Source organism: Notolabrus celidotus, chromosome 1, assembly GCF_009762535.1.
Source record: "Notolabrus celidotus isolate fNotCel1 chromosome 1, fNotCel1.pri, whole genome shotgun sequence".
Lineage (NCBI taxonomy): Eukaryota > Metazoa > Chordata > Actinopteri > Labriformes > Labridae > Notolabrus > Notolabrus celidotus.
This window is the reverse complement of record NC_048272.1, coordinates 4,840,243-4,861,418: the sequence shown is the minus strand read 5'-3', so window position 1 is coordinate 4,861,418 and position 21,176 is coordinate 4,840,243. Positions and strand designations below refer to the sequence as shown.

The 21,176-nt window shown below is 38.0% G+C and overlaps 2 protein-coding genes across 2 annotated transcripts; one reads left to right on the top strand and one right to left on the bottom strand.

The window, feature by feature from the left end:
• The first annotated feature begins 1,211 nt into the window (after positions 1-1,211).
• Positions 1,212-14,000, top strand: tac3b (tachykinin precursor 3b). The gene is made up of 7 exons (XM_034682861.1): positions 1,212-1,276; positions 8,464-8,581; positions 8,675-8,786; positions 8,875-8,904; positions 10,792-10,836; positions 13,428-13,497; positions 13,585-14,000. Exons 2-7 carry the CDS (start codon positions 8,468-8,470, stop codon positions 13,601-13,603), a joined length of 390 nt encoding a protein of 129 aa, XP_034538752.1. The 5' UTR covers positions 1,212-1,276; positions 8,464-8,467; the 3' UTR covers positions 13,604-14,000.
• c1galt1b (core 1 synthase, glycoprotein-N-acetylgalactosamine 3-beta-galactosyltransferase, 1b) lies at positions 13,797-20,579 on the bottom strand. The gene is made up of 4 exons (XM_034682850.1): positions 20,050-20,579; positions 19,634-19,895; positions 16,955-17,619; positions 13,797-16,626 (listed from the first exon to the last, which is right to left on the bottom strand). Exons 2-4 carry the CDS (start codon positions 19,851-19,853, stop codon positions 16,327-16,329), a joined length of 1,185 nt encoding a protein of 394 aa, XP_034538741.1. The 5' UTR covers positions 19,854-19,895; positions 20,050-20,579; the 3' UTR covers positions 13,797-16,326.
• Positions 20,580-21,176: the final 597 nt, after the last annotated feature.

Sequence of the window (21,176 nt, the reverse complement as noted above, 5' to 3'; positions counted from 1 at the left end):
TGAATCTGCTCAAAACCTTTAGAATATGTATGATTCTGTCCTTAGTTTGTATTATGTGTACAAAAAGTCAACTCCCTGTTGAAACTTGGACTCATTGTTTGTCTTATGCTTGAACCTGTTCTAAACCATTTTTCATTTTGACCATGCACCCAAACTGTCATGGTTTTATTAGCTTAGTTTTGTGCTTCATGCCTTGGTTCCTTCCCGTGTTTATTCTGTATTTGTTATCCTTTGTCTCCCTGTTTGAGTGAGTGTTTAGTGACCCATATCTCTTGTTGTGTTTTCTTAGTCTAGTCTTGTGTTTACTGTTTTATTTTGTAGTTCTGAATCCTTGTGTCTCCAGTTTAGTTTAGCGTCATACTATGTTTCCCTCCCTTTGTTATTGCCCTCATTAGTTTAACACACCTGTGTTGATTACTCTGTGTTTAGTTCCTCTGTTTCCCGTGTCCCTTGTTGGATCATTTTCCCTGTGTTTGTCTTTCCTGTGTTCTGTGTTCCACTTGTTCTTAGTGCTCTAGTTTTTCTGTGGATTTTTTTATAGTACGTTTTTGTTTGTCTATCTCAGGTTGGTGACACAAACAAAACAAAAGTAAATACTGGACACTTTCATGAAGCATGTTTAGACTTAACTGTGTGGGTGGATGGATTGCCACCTGCCTAAACCAGTTCAGTGTAGATAAGGAGAAAGAGAGAAAGAGGGAGGACGACAGGCAATGAGGGAGCTGCGACAACAAAAGAAACAATACAAAAGTCACTGTGATTTCAGACCACAGGCTCATACATTTCTTGTTCTACTATAACCATTACAGGTTGAGACCCAAAGAACAGACACAAACAGAAGCAATGAGACTTATTTTATTCCAACAGTATCAATAAATGTTGTTCATGTTAACTTCAATAAACACAACGTTTATTTCTTCTTCAGAAACATTTATTACCGCTCAGGTAAAATACACACCGTTACACCGCGGCTGTCTCCCCGCTCTAAAACAACACACAGCACATGTGCCCCCCAGTTCAAGGGTCAACCTCAAAACACATTTTACTGTAACGAACACAGCAAAGATACATGTTAACAGTTCATGTCTGCAGTATATATATATATGTATATATATATACATATATATATATATGTATATAAACAGTTTGCAGCATACTTAAGGTATCTAGGAGCCAAAGTGTTGGTAAGTCAAAAGGAGAGGGCCCTGATAATTGATGGCCCTACCTCCTGCACTACTATTGGAGACTTTGGGGACCATAAACTGGCCTGTATTCTGTAAGTATAATGATTTAGACAAGCATTTGCCAAATATCTAAAAATATTTTTAAGGTTAATCTACTTGACTCTTTTTAACTCCTTTGTCATTGGAGCTTTTTATTATACCCAGAAAAGCTCCAATGACACTAGACTCTCATATAATTTGAACTTATTGGTTTCCCCCTCCAAAAAAACAAGATTCACACACACATAATCCCAAATACTTGGTTCAACCATTCCATTATTTTTTTCTTTTTGGGGAACCAATAAGTAGAGACAAGGCAAGTAGAGTTCAAAGATACACCTTTAAACTGAGTCAGTGATGTGTTCAAAAACATATCTTTGCTGGACCCCAAAAATCAACTATCTCAGCTTCAAGTACTTCAGTGAGCAAAAGATAGATACTGACTTTATGGCATGACTGAAATAAAAAACATTCAGTAATTTTGATGGAGGGGTAAGTCTGTCATTGTCTTCTCTTTCTCTTTGGATTTTAATGAAGTGTAGATACTGGATCTCTGCTGCCCCTGTGAGATAGAGAAAGCTAAGGAAAAGAGGTTTGACCAGCGGCTGAACTAGTCTGAAGAAACAAAGTTCATGAATGACTTAAAGTTGAAACAAAAGTGCCACACTATATTCTCACCTGCTTCACACAGGCAGTTTTTATATAAAGAAGTACTCCATTTGACTTATAATCAATCACCCTGCGGTGCGAGATTCATATGGTAAATCTATTAATTGGATCCCTGCTTGCACAGTTTTTTCTGCAGGGAAATTAGTAGAACTGACACTATCCATCAAGTCCAATCAAAAATCATCAAAACCTGCTGATGCAAGCTGACTCTCCAGCTTTACAGCTGAGATCTGATCAAACATCAGGGCCTGAGTCTTCAGAGTATAAGCTCATTTCATGTGTCACCATCATGACTCATAATCACACTGATACTCCCACGCCAATTATCATGTTTGAGTCTGTTGTACATACAAAAGGCGTATAGGCTATATATCAACAAACACTATAAATACCACCCATGCACACAGAAGCGCGATCTGTTCAGCAGTTTTTCTAGTATCATAGGAGCAAATACATCTTTCCATCGAGCTCCACCTACCTCCCAAGAGCTCCACCTGAGGGAGATGCACCCACCTCCGAAACCCCAATCCCACCCCTCCACACACACACGCACGTGCGCACGCTCACACACACACACACACACACACACACACACACACACACACACACACACACACACACACACACACACACAAACATACGCTTATATTTCTAAAAATTAGACTCCATCTTTTCCAGTTTGCTGCCAGGCTGACATAAGTTGCATAGCAAGCTTTGAAATGAGTATTGAACCTGCTGGTGTTTGTAGTGAATTTGATTGCACAGCGGCAAAAGCTTCTAAAATCAAAATTTGTAAATGCACTCTGAGTCAGTGCCTTTATTTATCAAATAAAAGCATGTTTTAATTAAAAAAGAACACGATCATATTTTTCCCACAATAATGAGTCCCACACATGCTATAAAAGATTGTAGATATCCCCTACAACAGTGGTGTCCAAACTTTTTTCAAAGAGGGCCACATTTGACATTGTCAGAATACCTCAGGGCCAGTGGCTCCTCCTGAGACTTAGTAATTATAAAAGTTATATATGAAATGTCTATTTAATAACAATCATTTTACTTTTTTGTTCTCAATAAATCAGTAACTAGGTAGCCCTCAGTTCCCCACAAGCCACGTAAACATGAGCAAACTTTATCTTCTTCTGGAGGAAAATGTTTTTCATTCATTTTTCATATTGTCTCATTATTTTGTGGGAAAAATATTGTCTCATTTTTTTGTGGGAAAAATAGTGTCTCCTTATTTTTCTATGGCCGGATCACGATCTGGATTTCATCTCACTTCTTTTCCATGTTGTTTTTTAGACTTAGACATTTTTAGAACAAAATAATTATTTTCCTACGTTCTGAAAATTTTTTACACACCACATGTTGCCTTCTCTGCACAATTTCATAATTTTGATCTTGTCTTGTATCCTCTTTTGTGTCTTCTGAACTTTTAGTGTTCATCAAGAACATTTTCACATCATGATAAAAACATTAATTTGAAAACCTGTGAACTTTAAGAGTTCTTGTGTTTCATCTTTATTGTCGTCTTGCAGAATTCCCAGTTCTTTGGCTTAGGACAGGTAGTCCATATGAAGCTTTTGAGACATTTCTGGATTGACTTTAGCGTTGTGTGTGCGCTTGAAAGAAACTGCAAATGTTTAGATGATTCAGAAGGTGATTAATTTCTGTGCTATAAATAACACAATTTAAGATGGGAGCTTGGGGCCATAAATAAATGGACCTTGGGCCGTGACTGGCCCCCGGGCCGTACTTTGGACATGCCTGCCCTACAACATACATTTTGGCTTATCTGCGCTTTTGGGAATGAACTTGAGGCCTTACGTTGGTCGTAAAATGTTTAATAGCAGCCCAAGATTCAATAAAGGCTTGGCTCAGGAGAGGGGTAACAGAGTATACAACTGTGTCGTCTGCATAAAGAAACACTTTGGCCATTCACTGGTCTCTCCTGGTATTGTTTATGAAAATACAAAGTAAATAGGACGGTTTTACAAAGTCCAATTCTTTCCACTGATCAACAAAAAAAAGCACAATATTGCTTTTTTCCAGTGTATAGAAAAACATCACATGTGTTGGAACAGTGATGTGTAACAAAAGAATTTCCACCAACGGGGGACAAATAAAGTATATCTATATCTCTATCTCTACTAGGAAACCTGACTGTTAGTTTTTTGTCCTCAGCAGAAGGTATCTTCTAAGAAATGGTTGAGATGACAGGGAGAAAAGACAGTTCTGAAATATCAGTTAAACCTGGGGATTATTTAATTAATCACTTTTCTAATCCCTTTAGTTTAGGAGCAATCCAGGTATCCTCTATTGAAATAGATCTAAAAGCAAAAGATGCTTGTTTTGCCACTGTTTTGGATACTTCAGTGCTGAAGTTGGAGCGATAGGTATCTGTTTTAGACTCACTGTAAACACAACTAGCTGACTCCAAATGCTTTTCAAAGAGTTAAACAAGTTTCTCTTTGACAATAAGTTTAGGGAGACATAAACCAGGTTGACCAAGAAAGAGAAGCTTAGTCTGCTTCAGAATTTGGAGTGAATATTGAGGTTTTTCTGACACATTTAACAGAGAGTAATCAGCATAAGTTTTTATTTTTTATTGAATACTAGAAAGCAGATCCAAAGCACTAACTCTTCAATGAACCAAAGATAAATAATCTAATTCATCCCAAGAGCACACGTCTTGCATATAGCTGTAATGGTATTATGTCATGCATTTATGCACCTTTTTTCCTGAAGTTTAAACCTGAACCTTGTGTATTATGTAAATTCTGAAGAGGCGCTAAAAGCAAATAAACTAAACAACTTCTGGGGTGTTAATTAAGTGTGACTGATTCAATTAGCTGGTGCAAAGACAGGTTAACATGTGCACACATACACACACCCCAATGAGTTCTTGTATTGAATTATGATCATATACATGTGCATGAGGTTTTTGAGTCATTTGCATTCATGTGTCTCTGCTACCTAAAACAAGAGGTAATCTCTATCAACACACCTGCAGTTTTTCTTGTCAGGGGACATTCCTGTCAGTGGTGATGCTAGATACCCCCCAGTTCAACAGAATTGTTATTTTTAGACACTGACTGTTTTACTGGTTAAACATTAAAAGAGCCCAAATGGACATAGTATGAACATTTGGGCTCTTTAAAAGTGCTGGAAGGCAGAGTTTGTTCATGTTGACAACCCAGAACCGGTTTCCCGAGTGTGATGTACAATTAGAAGGCCTTAAATACAGAAAAACTACAGTGCAAGTGCAGCAGTTCTTTAAATAAATGCAGAGCTGTTGCAATGCATAAAACAGAGTGCAAATATTGAAACTAACGTAACACATTCTGTTAAACAGGATGAGCGGCTGAAGTGAACCATCATAAAGAATTACTCTTCACTCAGACTACAGGATCTAAATCCTATTTTTACCAAGCCTCTTGAGTAATAAAGTAGAGTTTTTCAGCCGATACCTGCTTTCTATGAAAATGGATATTAAGCATCCATTTATTCCTCAAAACAAAAACATGTGTGAGATCCTCTGTGAGCACCAAAACTAAACATTAATAGAAATGCTCATTTGGTGCATTCTGATGCAGTTTACAGAGAAATTGTAGTAATGAAATAGAAAGAATAGTGTAGAGCCGTTATGGGTGCTGAGTGGGTTTGTACTGTAGGTGAGATGTTTTGTGAAACCCAGAGATTTTAGTTGTTCATTTGACCTTATAAAATCCAGGTGGGTGAAGTGAAACGTCTACATTTTAGTCAGTAGGAGGAAAAGGTCAGTCGAAGGTCTTCCGTTTGTCATTTGAGGGCTCATTGATTCGGAGAGCGTGGGAGTTATTTGGCTCTCTACTGCTCTCACACACCAGCGCATGACGGTACCAAGAGAACTGAAATATCTGCAAACAGGCTGTATGCTGTTTCAAAGCTCCATCACCTCAAAAAGACACATTACATTTCTTCTAAAATCAAAAAACATACTGTAGTTTTTTATGTTTGCAGTCTTAATAAGTCAAAAAATACATTGTATTTACCAAAGAACAATATCATGCTAAATCATAATCTTCAATGTTTAAACACTACATGCAATTACTATAAGTGGCTGCCAAGCTGTATGAGACAGACATTTTTTTCCTCATTTTTAATCTTTAACACAAAATGTTAGGATATTTTCATGGTATTTCATCAAACTACAAAATATTCCAGAAAATGTCTCCAATCAATCATTAAATGATAGATAACAGGAAGTTAGTTTATGCGTATGACATCCAAAAATCTAGTATTGTCTCTTTCAGTAACTAGATTGGACTGTATGATGCTACCTACATTTGTGTGTGTGTGTGTGTGTGTGTTTGTGTGTGTAGGGGTGGGATTGAGGTTTGGGTGGCAAGTGGAGCTCTAATTGGATTAGAAATGGGCTCTTGGACTATAATAACTGAGGTACAGTGGCGGCTCAGTGGAAAGACGCATTTGCTCCTATGATATCAGAAAAACTGCTGAACAGACAGATCACTGGTTTATACTATTGGAACCATAAACGGGTAAGACTTATTGCTCCTAAATTATTTATTAATATATATTGGTGATAAAACAGTCTAATTTATCAGGCAGAGTATGATTGGAGTTTCTGTTAAGATTATCTTACTTAAAAATACTTCAATTTTCTACATTTCCTGCAATTTTTCATTCATATTCATCTTTCATTTCTCCCTCCAGGAGACCATAACAAATGATATAGCATGCTGTGTGCCTTTTTTTCCTCTTTTAAAATTCTCTCTTAAAAAAGGTATTATCATGAAGTGCTGGAGGTAAAGCTCTGTATTCATAAGTTAAGCAGCTATATTTGTAATAGCTGTTATAATATTGAGTATGTCACTGTCAAGATAGGTGCATGCAATTAAAAAATACAGATTGAGTTCAAGAACAGGCTTTTAAGGACATTGTGAGAAGTAGAGGCTGTGTATATGTGTGTGAATTTTCAGATCTATTTTAACACAGAGGTTAATGGATGGGTGTAGTTTTATTCACATAACTTTGAGGTCTATTGTTGAAACAACGCCTAACACTTAGATAATTATACTGTTGTGAAAGAAACTATCTGTTGCTGAGGTAGTTGTTTACAAATAACTGTGACCTCTTTATGATCTACAATAGCAAATGAGATCATCAGGAAGAATAATGATTATTTCCAATTATTACTAATGCCTGTCTCTGCAGCCATCAAGTCATTGCAAGGGATTTACAGCACCTGGGTGTGATGAAGCGTTTTTTAAGATCATATCCACAAAAAAAAACAAAAACAAATTTGTTGTGATCAGAAAACAAAATATATATGAAAAAAAATTAATATCATGAAAAGTTTTTTTTGGAGTGGATAATTGAATTTAAAAAAAAAAACTTTCACTTGCTTCTGTTTTCTTTATCATGTAAAGGGATATATTTCAACCCTTTTATTGTAACGATTCTGATGATCATAGCTTTATGTAATGTATTTACCATAGACTGTATAAAATATGGACGTAGTATCCGTGATGTCACCCATCTGTTCCTGAGCGCTGTTTTGAAGCCAATCGATGGCAGCCATATTGGAATACGGCACTCAACCAGGCAGAGTGTGACGTAAAGGGGCGAGTTTGAGCCTCTTAGCCAACAGCTATGTGTTCCCGTCCGAGAGTCAAGTCAGTCATGTCCTTATTTGGGCAAAAACTCCTAATCTTAATATCTTCTGAACCGTCTCGTTAGAAAAAAATTCCCCCCCCCCCGTACAGTGTGTGCTGATAGAGGAATTAGCTATGTGGAGCCAAGCCGTTTTTTGAACCAGGCTGTAAACATGTTTATTAATGCTGCAAAGATCGTCTTTTTAGAATTGGCGTCTATGTGGTTTCCGGTGTTTCTGCAGCCAGCCTCAAGCGGATCCTCGATGAATTGCAGTTTATAACACTTCCGCATGGGCTTCATAGTTTGAGACCGGAGGTTGCCGCGTGGTATTTACCCATGTAAAGGAAAACGTCAACTAAGAGAGGAATTAGTACTTATCCACTGAGGTGACCAGGTTCAACAAAAAACAGAAAAAATCTCAAAGAAGTTTTAGCTGAAAGAGACAAAAAAGAAGCGTAACAGCAAAAATCTCCAAACTCAGAATGTGACATTAAATTTACAGTTATCACAATTTCTGCAAATAAGTATTACAATTATGTCTTAAAGTCAACACTTCTCTGTGTTTAGTTGCTAAGTTAAAGTTGGAAACTTTAACTGATGCTTAGAAAAAGGACTTTCCATGTGAAACTTCAAGAACAGTAGGTCAGAGATGAGAAACTAGTTTTTTTTTTCATTTTCAACTGTGTTACACAGTTTCAATCTTTGCAGTGGACAATGTCAATAAAGGTTGTTTCGGCAGTATTCTTTCTGACACCTACCCGGCTGCAGTGGTTCCATGCATTTAGAAAAACACAATAAAGAAATAATCTTCTCTCTGGTAGTCTTGATTGCTTTTGCAGATCATATAAAGTTATCAGTATTCATTTCAGTCTGTCTCATAACTTTAAAGCTTTAAATCTTATCAATGTTCCAGAGTAATGGCTAGAAGTCCGAGCTGCAGCACTCTAGCTTCACTGCTTGCTTTAGTCTTCCTCGTCTTACTCCCTGTGACATCTTGGTGTAAGGCGGAAACCTACAAATCAACAACAAAGGTAAGTCTACAAGTACAGCTACCAGGTTTTCAAAATAACTTTGTTGTAGAAAGGTGAAATGGAGGGACCAACTAGTAATCATTTGTGTTTTAGGGGAAGGCAGAGTGCTGTGTGAGTGAAGATGCAGAGCTGAAGAGGTTTGATGACCTTGACTATGACAGCTTTGTGAGTCTTATGGGGAGGAGAAGCGAAGCTCAACCAAACAGTGAGTTATTTGATACAGAAACATACCAATCCTACATCACTTTCACTGACATTTATTATTTCTATCTCACCCCAAACTTCTTTTTCAGGTCATAAAAACACTCTGACGCAGAGAAAAGGTAAGAATCCAAATCAAAAGACAAACTGATATTTTTCATATATCATTTTTCAGCTCATTTGATCCATATATCCATCTGATTCTTTTAATTTGAAATATCACGAGAAAGTCATTTTTAATGTGGTGCAAATGTCCCATTGTAATAAAGGGATAACCATAGACTGTAAATAAAAATGGACAGCGTTGCTCCGCCTCTTCCTGTTGTACGGTTCTGAAGCCAAAAAATCCCTCTTCTGGGCGCCGCCATTGTGCAGCCAGAGCCTGCAAAGCCACTGTAACGAGCTCCACCCTACAGCGTAGCGTCACAAGACGCTGTGTGTCCTTTGAAGTTTCCCTTTACGGCGGCTGTGAGTCTTGACTTTGACTGCGACAGATTTTTTGACCAACACTGCAGCCAGCCACCAGGGGGCAGACACACTGCTGAAAGCTTCACCACCAGCCGAGGGAACTTCTCCCTTCGGGATAGCTGTTTAGGAGTTGTGGGTCAAAGGTCACTGTGTTCTTACTAAAAAAACAACATTTGGTTGTCAGTCAATAGTTTATGTTAATTTCACACTTCTATAACAAAATGATGAAGTCATAACATTTTTCCTCTGAAAATAAAGCAAATAAAAAAAATCATTTTATAGACGTTATTCCCATCCCAATATAATGTAACATAATATTCCAGTATAATAATAAAGGTCAGGCACACCATATGAAGTGAACCATAGTGAGGCCTTCTCAGATGTTACCCCTGTCTTTAAAGGGGACATATCACGCTTTTTTCATCAATATATATTGGTCTAAGAGGTCCCCAAAACATGTCTTTAAAGTTTATGCTCAAAAAAACACTTTGAAATCAGATTTTGGCATGCCTGAAAAGTCCTCTTCTTCATTCCTCATCAGAACACTCTGTTTTCCCTCTGACCACGCCCCCTCCGGAAATGGATGTGCCTCGGCTCTCCAGCACGTTGATCTAATGTTTACATGTTGGCTGAATATACACGGCTGGTCAGAGATTGCGTTACTTCAACCCTCTGAATCTGATCCTGACGGAGAGGCGCCTGTAGCAGGACCTTTCTGAAGGATTGGTCATAGATTTAGTGTTTCTTGTTGTTTTATTTACCAGTATGTAGACGTGTGTCTTGGTACACAGCTACGAACATGTAGCTATGTGGCTATGCTAACTAGCGCTAGCACTTATCCATGATAAATAAAAATCATCCATTAGATCTTCAAATCTGCAGACGTGGGGAGTAAAACCGACCTCTGCCAGAAAGGCAGCAGGACCTTTTCCGAAGGATTGGTCACAGATTCTGTGTTTCTTGTTGTTTTATTTGTCAGTATGTCGACGTGTGTCTTGGTACACAGCTACAGCTACAGCTATGAACATATAGCTATGTGGCTATGCTAATTAGCGCTAGCACTTATCCATGACAAATAAAAATAATCCACTAGATCTTCAAATCTGCAGACGTGGGGAGTAAAACCGACCTTTGTGTTTATTAAGACAGCCTACAACTAGCATGCCTCCCCCCTAAGCTCCTTGTTAGCACACATTTGTGCAGGTAATGAAAAACGGGGGAGGGATTCAGTATTATTTTATACAGTCTATGGGCTGAACAAGCTCCGAGCTCTGACTCCGTGACAGACCGGATATTGTTGTTACGTAACAAAAACACGGAAGTCTGAAACGGCTCGTTTCACACACATTTACAGAAAGGTGTAGAAATCAAAACAGGGGCAGAATGGATTTTTTTCATTCTCGGGGGGTTTGTAGACATGCCAGGGACACATATTTCAGGTAAAGAACCATTAAAAAGTCAATTTTGCATGATATGTCACCTTTAAAATGACCTCCCCTACAGTTTTACAACATGTAATGAGTGTTGTTTGTCTCATACAGGACACATCAACCACATCCTCACTGACTTGTTGGGCCAGAAAAAAGGTGAGTGACTTCAGCCACAGTGACAGGGATACATTCAGAAAGTCATAAAATGTTGATTTTGGTTTTCATTATTTACAATGTACAGTGTAGCTACTTGCTCGGCAATACTGTTTGGGCATATCATTTTGAACCATTACAGGGAATGAAATCTTACAGCATTTTAAACCTAATGACATGTTTCCCTTTAGGCTATGTTTTCACATTAAATGATAATGAAAAGAACAAATTATGCTGATAAAAAAAAACCCTCACAGGTAATCAAAACATGTACTTGACTTCAGAGTGCTGTAAGTTGTCTAGTTTAGCCATCATACGCAGAGCACGCACTATAACACTGGACCCCCAACACCCCCTCTACTCAGTCTTCACACTACTCCACTCCGGTCGCAGATACAGATCCCCTTACTGTAGGCGAGCCCGGTTTGGCAGAAGCTTCGTCCCATTGGCCATAGCAATGCTAAATAGAATGCCACTGTAATGTGTCCGGTGTGCTTATATGTGTCCAGTGTGTTCATATGTGTTCGGTGTGTTTTACATGTGTTCAGTGTGTTCATATGTGTCCGGTGTGTATATATGTGGGATGAGGTGCACCATTGCTGTGAGGCTGGGCGGATGTTTATTGTTTATTGTGTTCATACATGTATTCCTGTACAGACGGTGGCAACAAATCTCCTTATTAAGGACAAATAAAGATCTATCTATCTATCTAGTTTGACACCTACTTCCTCTCACAGTGGTTGCAGGCATTATAAATTACAATATAGAAAATGTGAATCTTGTCATTGATGATCTTGTCTGCTTCTGGAGGTCATAAAGAGGTATTACTGTTCATTTTGGTCCGTCTCATAACCAGTCGAACCTCCTTAGAGGAGCTTTAAAGGAATACTAGGAAATACACATAAATAGACATGTTAGCATTACTGTGGTGCTGCCCCTCTTTTATACCTCATTTATACCTTCACTGCAGTTTATGTTATTTCATCTTGGAAGTGCAAGTACAAGGAATTTTGGTCTTGGTAAAAGTGTTTTGCTTAACAAAGGTTAAAATTCATGAGACTTTATTGAAATGGTTGAATCTTAATTCTTGAATATAGCTTGGTATTTCTTCCACACTGGCCGCTGCCAGCAACTGAGACTGTGAGAAAAACACTGTAAAATCCACAAGTCTCTACTACACACTGCAAAAACTCAAAATCTTACCAAGTGTAATTGTCTCATTTTTAGTCAAAATGTCTTATCTCACTTCATTTAAGAAACATTTACTTAACAAGTAACATTTGAGCAAGATAGAAGGACTTGTTTTAAGACATCTTAAATACCTTGTTAAGTCAAACAATCTTGAAATGATCTTGTTTTGAGTTGTAGTTTAGAAGAAACAAGGTTTATTTTACATTTCATACATTTTTCAAGCTGAGATCTTATTTGTAGAAGACGGATAATCTTGATATAAGACAAACCCTTTACTTGATTTAAGTAAATGCATTTTATTGGAGAATCTATCAGAAAACAGCTCCATTGATGAAAGAAAGAAAGAAAAAGTTGTTGTTTTTAAGGGTGGGTTACAGTTTTCAGGCACTGTTTCTTCTAAATCAGATAAAAATATACATCCTCAAACTACATGCACACAGTGAAACACCTACTTTAGAGCATAACTGGCTTATCCTAAAAAAAACAACATGAATGAATATTAGTATATCCAGCTAACTATGAGAAGACATTATATCTCAAAATGCTCAAATTAAACTTTGTCATCTTATTTCAAGTACAAGATAGTCTTAAACCTAGAGAAGTGCCGCTATAATACAACTCAAATTAAGGTGAATATATCTTAGATGAAAAAGTTGACATGAAATTTATTAGTGCAGAATATTTTTTTGAGTGAAAAAATACTAATTGTTAACATTCCTGGCTTATTCTGAGACACTGAGCTTTAAAATACTGGTAAAATATTGCTTAAAATAAGTTTTCCCTGCTAATTTTAAGATCACAGTTTTCTAAATATTACTTCTTATTTTAAGTAATCTGACCAAGCAAATTTTCACTTGTTCTATTGGCAAATTTTGTTCTTATTTCAAGTCCAAATTACCTTGAAATAAGTTGGGTTTTTTTTGTTTTTGGAGGGGCATTTTTTTCAGTGCATCAAATACATTTGAACTATTTGAATCTCCATTCTTATTAAATCACATTTCAATTCAAATTCAGAATCTCTAAAGTCCATAGCAATAATTCCCAAAAGATACAAGTATGAACAGTTGTAGATGGAGTAAGGAATCAATATTGTGCCTATGAAGAGCATTTAAATTTTTGCACCCTGACTCTGTGACCACAACCACATTGATCTCATGCTTGCTATGACTGATTCATTTTTGTTGTGCTTTGATCTTACTAGATGAAAGGGAACGAGAACAAATGAGAGTGATTTAACTCACAAGCTAGCAAGTAACTCCTCCTGCTGCTGTACGCTCACATCCATTTATCATACTCCAGGATATGATGGTTAAAGTTATTATTTGAAAAAGGTTAGGCACTCCCCTATTGTCATTGTAAATACAAAGCACTGAGTATTTGCTGGTTTTCTTTATGTGGAACAGGATTCACTTTGCCAGGTCCTGAAGAATATCAACAGACACAAAGACGTTTTACTGACAGTGGAAGGCAGAGGTGGGAAACACTAACTCACATCCTCTGTTTGTACTAATCTTTGTTGCTTCAACCTTTATGACATTTTGTGCCCTTCTCTCTACTCAGACCTCAACGCATTTTGTAGAGGAGCCATCAGGCCTGCACAACCTCCATCTCTCAGTGTCTAAACATCCTCACAGCTACAGAGGAGTGTATCATGTGTGTTAGAGTTTTAGAATCTCAGCCATATTATTGTGCATGGATGCTTTTGTACAGTCATTGGGAAATGGTCCGACATGAAAATGTGATATGTGAACAAATGTAAAACAACACAAATGTACAATAAAATATGCATTTATTTATAGTGATTAAGGTACCAATCAGTGAAAACAATCCCACACACTGATAACCTGTGCTCACATACTAACACACTCTCATTTACACTCTCAAAGGTCTTGACTCAATCCAGACATAGATACCAACAAAAAAACATGTCAAACATAAACACAGAGCTGTACACATTTCCCTTTAATACATTTGAATGTAGGCAGTAGATTGTCGAGGACCTGCTGTGATGTAAGACTGACTTGAAAAGACTTTTCAGGGAGGACTTTGATGCTCGCAGGAATCTGCAGTCCTCTCCTGCTTAACATGTTTAAAGACTAACGTGTTCATTTTAAAGAAACATTACATAAAAACATGATGATTTGGTTTAAACTGGACTTTAAACTCCACTTTAACAGAAAATAAATGAACAAGCTGAGTTCTTTGTGTACAGAGGGAAAATTGTGTAAACACTTAAAAAAGGCATTTTTAGGCATTAGTTCCACCACATTTTTTTTAACCTTTGGGGACAATAAAAGGTTCAAGTGGTTAAAAAGAAACACAATTAATACAAAGGAAATGCATGCAACTGTTTCATACATCTTTAAAATAATAACTGAATCCTGTTTGATGCCTGCAGCCATTTTTCTTTTTTGTATTTGGCAATTACTGAATCTCCCACAATATTGATTCTCTGTTTGGTTGAGACATAATATGTACCTTAAATAATATCTTAAAAAGTTCTGTCCCACATAGAGAGCTTTAAAATCAAACATCACAGTAAATAAAATGTAGATAAACGGTTTTCTTCTTCCATTCAACACATCGGAAGGATTCATTATAGTTTGTATGACAGCAACTCCCTCCTCACGGTGAAGTCACAGTGCAAAGTCATGTGTGCAGCTAATAGCTCGTACAATCTCAATTCAGAAGGCACAAGCTAATGAGTCATCTGATGCAGGGAGCTGTGAAGATTGTGGTTTATGTGCCGGTAGCTGTACTGCCAGTAAAAGTGGACGATCGAGTGCCAGGAGATTGTGTTTCATTACAAAGATGTGCCAAACCATGGGGTGTTAAAAAATATGTCAATGCTTCAGTATCACAGTATTATATGATGTGATATGATGTAATTTTACTCCCTTTGCTCGGACCGTACAAAAAGTAATGATTTAATGTTGGATGGACTGTAATACAAATGCAGATCACACTTCTCTGATTGGATTAAAAAGGAAAATATAATGACATACTTCAATCTAAGTTCGTGTGCTCTTTATAATATGTGGATATTTTTAAATTAGATTAAAAAAAAAGAGAAAATGAATATATTGCCTTGCATACTTATCCTATATTGTAAGCCCCTAAACTGTATCGTATGAGTACTGTATCACCCAGCAATCACCATTACAAAAAGCGCTACTCACCAGTAGAGGCAGATACCAGTTTAAATGATGAAAATACTGCAGAACAGATATGAATGTAAACCGTCAACTAAAGGTAACCTATTGAGAAAAACTATAGATAAATTCCAAGACTCAGCATTAACAGCAAGACGGCACCAAAACGATGATCACATCTGGTATCACGCCTAATTGGGTGGATTATATTCAGTTGGTTTTAAAGACTAACATTTCCAAAATGTATCCAGATTTATGTTGTTTTCTAATTCCCCTAAACTGGTTTAAAGCTGCAAGATCATGGCTAAAATTGTAGTCAGAATGAATCAGCTGTCCATAAAGCTGAATGCTCTATAGCACTTTCACAGGAAACTGATCTCCTTACTTTCAGAACATTGATTTTAGAGTTGAAAATGTTTTGTGATTAATCAGAATATCAAACACCAGAATTTAAACATAAAGTGAGACTTTAATGTTCTGTCGTGAAAATGTGTTGAAACTCTGAATCCTGCCATAAGTAAGCAAACTGAGACGCTCCTGCAGATTAATCGCAATGTGCACAGAACAATTATCCACGACTCATAGAGACGTAATGTTAACTTGATGCACAGGGTTAGGCACTTTGTTTCTAATTGGTCTAATGTATTCTTGGCATTATTCCAACAGTTTTCTCTCACCTCAAGGTAAATATGCCTTCGAGGCACAGCAAATCAAGTCCAACAGTTCCAGCAAGACAAGAACTACAGCCCTCTATAGAGTGGTCCATCAGGTTTTGGTGAATTTGCAATTAAAAAGAAAGAATAAAACATTGGTACTCAGGTTGGTACAGATTTAAAAAATGACTAAAGCTAGTTTTTGAATGGATTCAGCTTACAGAGAGCTGTTCCTGCTTTTTAAAAGGATAAACCCTGTCTTAAAAGAAGGGGGGAAAAACACCTAAAAATCGAGGATTAAAGTTCTGAGAGAAATTAACTCTTCATTCTCAGATGGGGAATCTTCTGTCAGCATGCTTGTACTGTGTGTAGGGACGTTTAAAATCAAGGGAAACTTTTTCTTTCCGTTCTAGAAGAGCTGAGACCATCTAAATGAATAAGCAAACACTCAAAAACACAATCCCTAATGATACTAGTCTTCACACACCCAAACAGTCCTACTGTTTTTGGCCTGCTAAAGCATCAGGAGAGTCTTTACCAGCTACTTGAGGGGGATCTGCATCATGTTTCTTGTCAGTCCTGGACGGATTCTTACCATCCACACCTTTCTCCCCAGATCCTGGCTTATTGTTCCAGAGATCTGACTTCTCAATACTGTAGCCTAGCGGAGCAGGGGGCTGGTAACGGTAGCTGTAACCAAAGGCACGCAGGTGATAGGTGTAGTACTCCAATAAATACATCAGTGAGGCATCCACATAGTGGAAAGACACCGACAGATCTGAGCAGCAGTTTGGACCCTGAGGAGAAACAGAGAATAAAGTGATGTTACATTAGAGACACAGTGTCACATTTTCTTTTACACAAAGCAAACGTCATTAACGATGGGAGGTGAGAATAATTAACATGGTCACATGTCTGGAAATATTTTTAAGTTGACTTTAGCAGTGTCTCCTTATAATCTAACTTTTTGATGCTTTCCATGTGACTTCAGCTCGGCTAGATTCAAGGAAAAAATAATAAAATGGAATAAAAAAAAATAAAAAATCTACAAACACAGTCTGTTTGAATATTAAAAAATACAACTTTATAACACTTTCAAAAGAACATAATATTTTCTGAACTTGCCTCTGAGATAGGGTAGTAGCAGTAGCTCCAATACCAGAAGCTCTTGGGGAACTTGGTAGTGAGGTGCTGCTCTGGGACAAATGGGTGAAATGTCTCCCTGTGCCCACTGTCTCTGGAGTCCCCTGCCAACACCCCAACTTTCTCCATGCACTGTCCCATTGCAAGGTCCTCTACAGAGCTAGTGTGGGAGCACACTTTGTTTTTAAATCCTTCTACAAATCTACGCAGAGCCTCTTTGCTCAACACATAGCCTGCCCCACCGCTCATGTAGCCCTGCTTTGTGAAGGGTTTAAATTTTCGTCCAAAGTAGATTGGCTCCTCTGGTGTGTGGTTAGCAAGAACCAAACGCAGGTTGTCTACAATTACATAGGTGTCGTCGTCTGCCTTGAGGAACCAGTCTGCCTCGTGGAGGTGATGCTCATAGGCATAATGGAAGGCCTTGATTGTTTTCCAGTACAACTGGTCCCTACCCTCCTTTGTCCCCAAGCCCACCGTGGGGAAGTTGGGGTCATCCACTGAGCTCATGAAAATCACCATGTTACAGTGGCGACTCCAAGTAGACTTCACATGGCGAGTCTTCTTCTCCAGGTTGTTTGGTCCAGTCATCACCCAGCAAAGAACACGCACCTTTTTATAGAGCTCATCTGCCATCCGGCTGTCCTCGCCTGGTATAGAGATACAAACGTAAATGTCTTACAAAATTCAAACCATCAAAACACAGAGAAGTAGTGGCACTGCTAATTAATGGTAATCAATATGTTTCATTAAGTTAACTTAACAGTCAGAGGCTCAGCAACAAATATGAACCAAATTCTGTGAGAAATCATCAAAAATACACTTAAGGCAAATTTCAAGAGACTATCTATACCCGTGTTCAAGTTTAGATCATGTCTAGTGCTAAAGAGCATGTACAGTGCCTTTACATGATTTTAAAACTCTTGTGAGGAACTTTCAGTTTGTGGCGGCTTTGGCGCCCCCTATGGACAAAGCTGTCTTTAATGATTTTGTTCTTTACATGTGTGATCAGTGCTTGTAAACAAAATATCCCATCCTGTTTTCTTTTTACAGTCAAACAATCAAACTTATCACCCATTAAAAGAAAGTTGTATCAGAAGTATACAATTAACCACTTGGTTGAATGACTACCACTCGCCATGGTTTCAGACACTCATATCAAAATAACTGCATACAAATAGTCACTTGTTGATGGTTTCATTTAATATATTAAGGCAAGGCAAGGCAAGGCAGCTTTATTTGTATAGCGCATTTCATACACGAGGGCAACTCAATGTGCTCTACATTAAAACATTAAAAGCATTGGAAACATTCAGACAGGCATAAAATAACACAATTAAAATGACAAATATGATAGAACAGAAAAGAAAAGGAAAATTAGAAATATATTAAAAATTACATTAAAATTTTAATTTAAAGTGGGTTAAAATAATCTAAGATAGGAAGGCAGTGGCAAATAAAAAAGTCTTAGTCTTTGATTTAAAAGAGGTGAGAGTTGGAGCAGACCTACAGCTTTCAGGGAGTGTGTTCCAGATATGTGGTGCATAATGACTGAACGCTGCTTCACCATGTTTCGTTCTGACTCTAGGGACTGAAAGCAGACCAGTACCTGATGACCTCAGAGGTCGAGGTGGTTCATAAAGTAGTAGCAGATCAGCAATGTATTTTGGGCCTAAACCATTCAGTGCTTTATAAACCATCAGCAGGATTTTAAAGTCTATTCTCTGACAGACAGGAAGCCAGTGTAGAGATCTAAGAACTGGAGTAATGTGGTCTACTTTTTTGGTCCTTGTTAGGACTCGAGCAGCAGCATTCTGTATGAGCTGCAGACGTCTGATGGACTTTTTAGGGAGTCCTGTAAAGACCCCGTTACAGTAGTCTAGTCTGCTAAAGATAAATGCACGGACCAGTTTTTCTGCATCCTGCTGAGACATGAGTCCTTTAACCCTCGAATCATGAATACACAGCAATAATGACTTCAGTCTGTTTCGACACCACTTAAAAAAACTCCTCATTGCGGTTTTTAGAAAACTTGTCACTCAAGAAAGTGTTGTACCAACATGTGGCACACGTAAAGCAGGTTTTTCATTCCTTTACTGAACAAATATCTCTGAAAGTAAACCTCTACTGAGGAAACAGATTTAATACTTTTACTCGCAAATTTGTTCTGTATTCTTATTAGAATATGCTGAATCTCCACCTGTTTCCCCGTCATGGGAACATTTGAGTGTTTGTGTGTCCAAAGTTAAGTGGTGGAAACGTGGACTTTGATGCCTCCACAGGAACCTTTCTCCAGGGAAGAACTCACAGTGGATTTAACCTTTTGACAAGTCCCCTACCCTTAATACTGAAATAATATTCCTCAACTGCATGGCATCAAAGGAATCGGCTCAATGGACATAGCCAACTATGAGCACATGAAAGTCAGTACTACGTATTAAAATTGGATTTACTATTTCCCAAATACTACAGCTGAACAACAAAACAACAGGTGAGGACAAAAACTGTACCCTAATCAAGGACCTGCTCTGAAGACACTAAGGAAATCTAATGCAATTAGTCCAAATATTAGTATGAAGCAGACTGTGGAACTATTTCAAACTAAACGTTTTCTCTTTACTAACTTCAGCAGGCCAGGGAAGGGAAAATATTATGTATAGATACCTGAATGATGAGGATGCATCAGGTTGAAAAGAGCAGACCTTTCTTTCTTCCATATCGTGCTCTCTTCCTCGATCCCTTGCGGGGCATTATTTTCCAGGCTGGTGGCCTGCAGTGTTGACCAACTCCTCTCAAACCACACCTGCCGCAGGAACACGTAGAGCGTCAAGGTTCCCACCACGAAGCCAGCGCAGAAGGAGAATCGGGGTCCGAGGGTCTTCATGCTGCACCAGGTCTCAACGTGGGTCGTTCAACTCGACAGGGACTAAATAAGAGGTGGAGAGACAGCATGCAGGGAAGTTTAAAAAGAGAGGTTGTAAAGTGAAGTGTCCTCGTCGTCTTCGCCTGTGGGACAGCTGTACTCGACAAAGTGATAACTGTCATTTGTCACTCCCCTAGTTGAGGTGTGGTTTACTTACCAGCGGCACTGCAGGCACCATGGCAGCTGTTTTATCCTACAGCTACTTCATTACACAGAAAACATTTCCTGGAAAGGAGAGCCAGCTTCTCTCACGACATTACGCTTTTCTCTCTCAGCTCACCTTCTTACATCAAATTGTTGCTCACGGTTAAAATGTACTAAAACAGCGACTAAGCAAAAACGCCCAAACATAAAATCCACAGGGTATTTATAAAAATATCAACTATGATGCCATTCCACAATACTTGGCTCCTGTTGGGGTAATTCGCGTTAGCTAACAGGCTAGTCCGTTATTCGACAACATCCAACTTGTGTTCAGTGAACCTTTGTCTCTTGTCGACATAGCTGACGGAAACGTTACTGCGTTAGCCTACCGACCGAGCGATCTGACATGTCAGTATGCTGAGACAAGCTCAGTAATATCATGGAATTACAATACTGACTAAAACATCAACATAAAACCGTTTCAGGACGTTGCAACAACTACATCCAACTTGTCGAGCTGCTAGCTTCCGCCCGTTTTTTATCACTTCCGGTAAGACATTTCAAAATAAAAGCGTAACGTGTCCTGAATATAGACCTTTTTATTACATAGACTGTATATAGTTCTGAACGTGTTCTGAACATAGACTGTATATAGTTCTGAACGTGTTCTGAACATAGACTGTATATAGTTCTGAACATAGACTGTATATAGTTCTGAACGTGTTCTGAACATAGACTGTATATAGTTCTGAACATAGACTGTATATAGTTCTGAACATAGACTGTATATAGTTCTGAACGTGTTCTGAACATAGACTGTATATAGTTCTGAACATAGACTGTATATAGTTCTGAACATAGACTGTATATAGTTCTGAACATAGACTGTATATAGTTCTGAACATAGACTGTATATCGTTCTGGACATAGACTGTATATAGTTCTGAACATAGACTGTATATAGTTCTGAACATAGACTGTATATAGTTCTGAACATAGACTGTATATCGTTCTGGACATAGACTGTATATAGTTCTGAAACATGTTCTGAACATAGACTGTATATAGTTCTGAACATAGACTGTATATAGTTCTGAACATAGACTGTATATAGTTCTGAACATAGACTGTATATCGTTC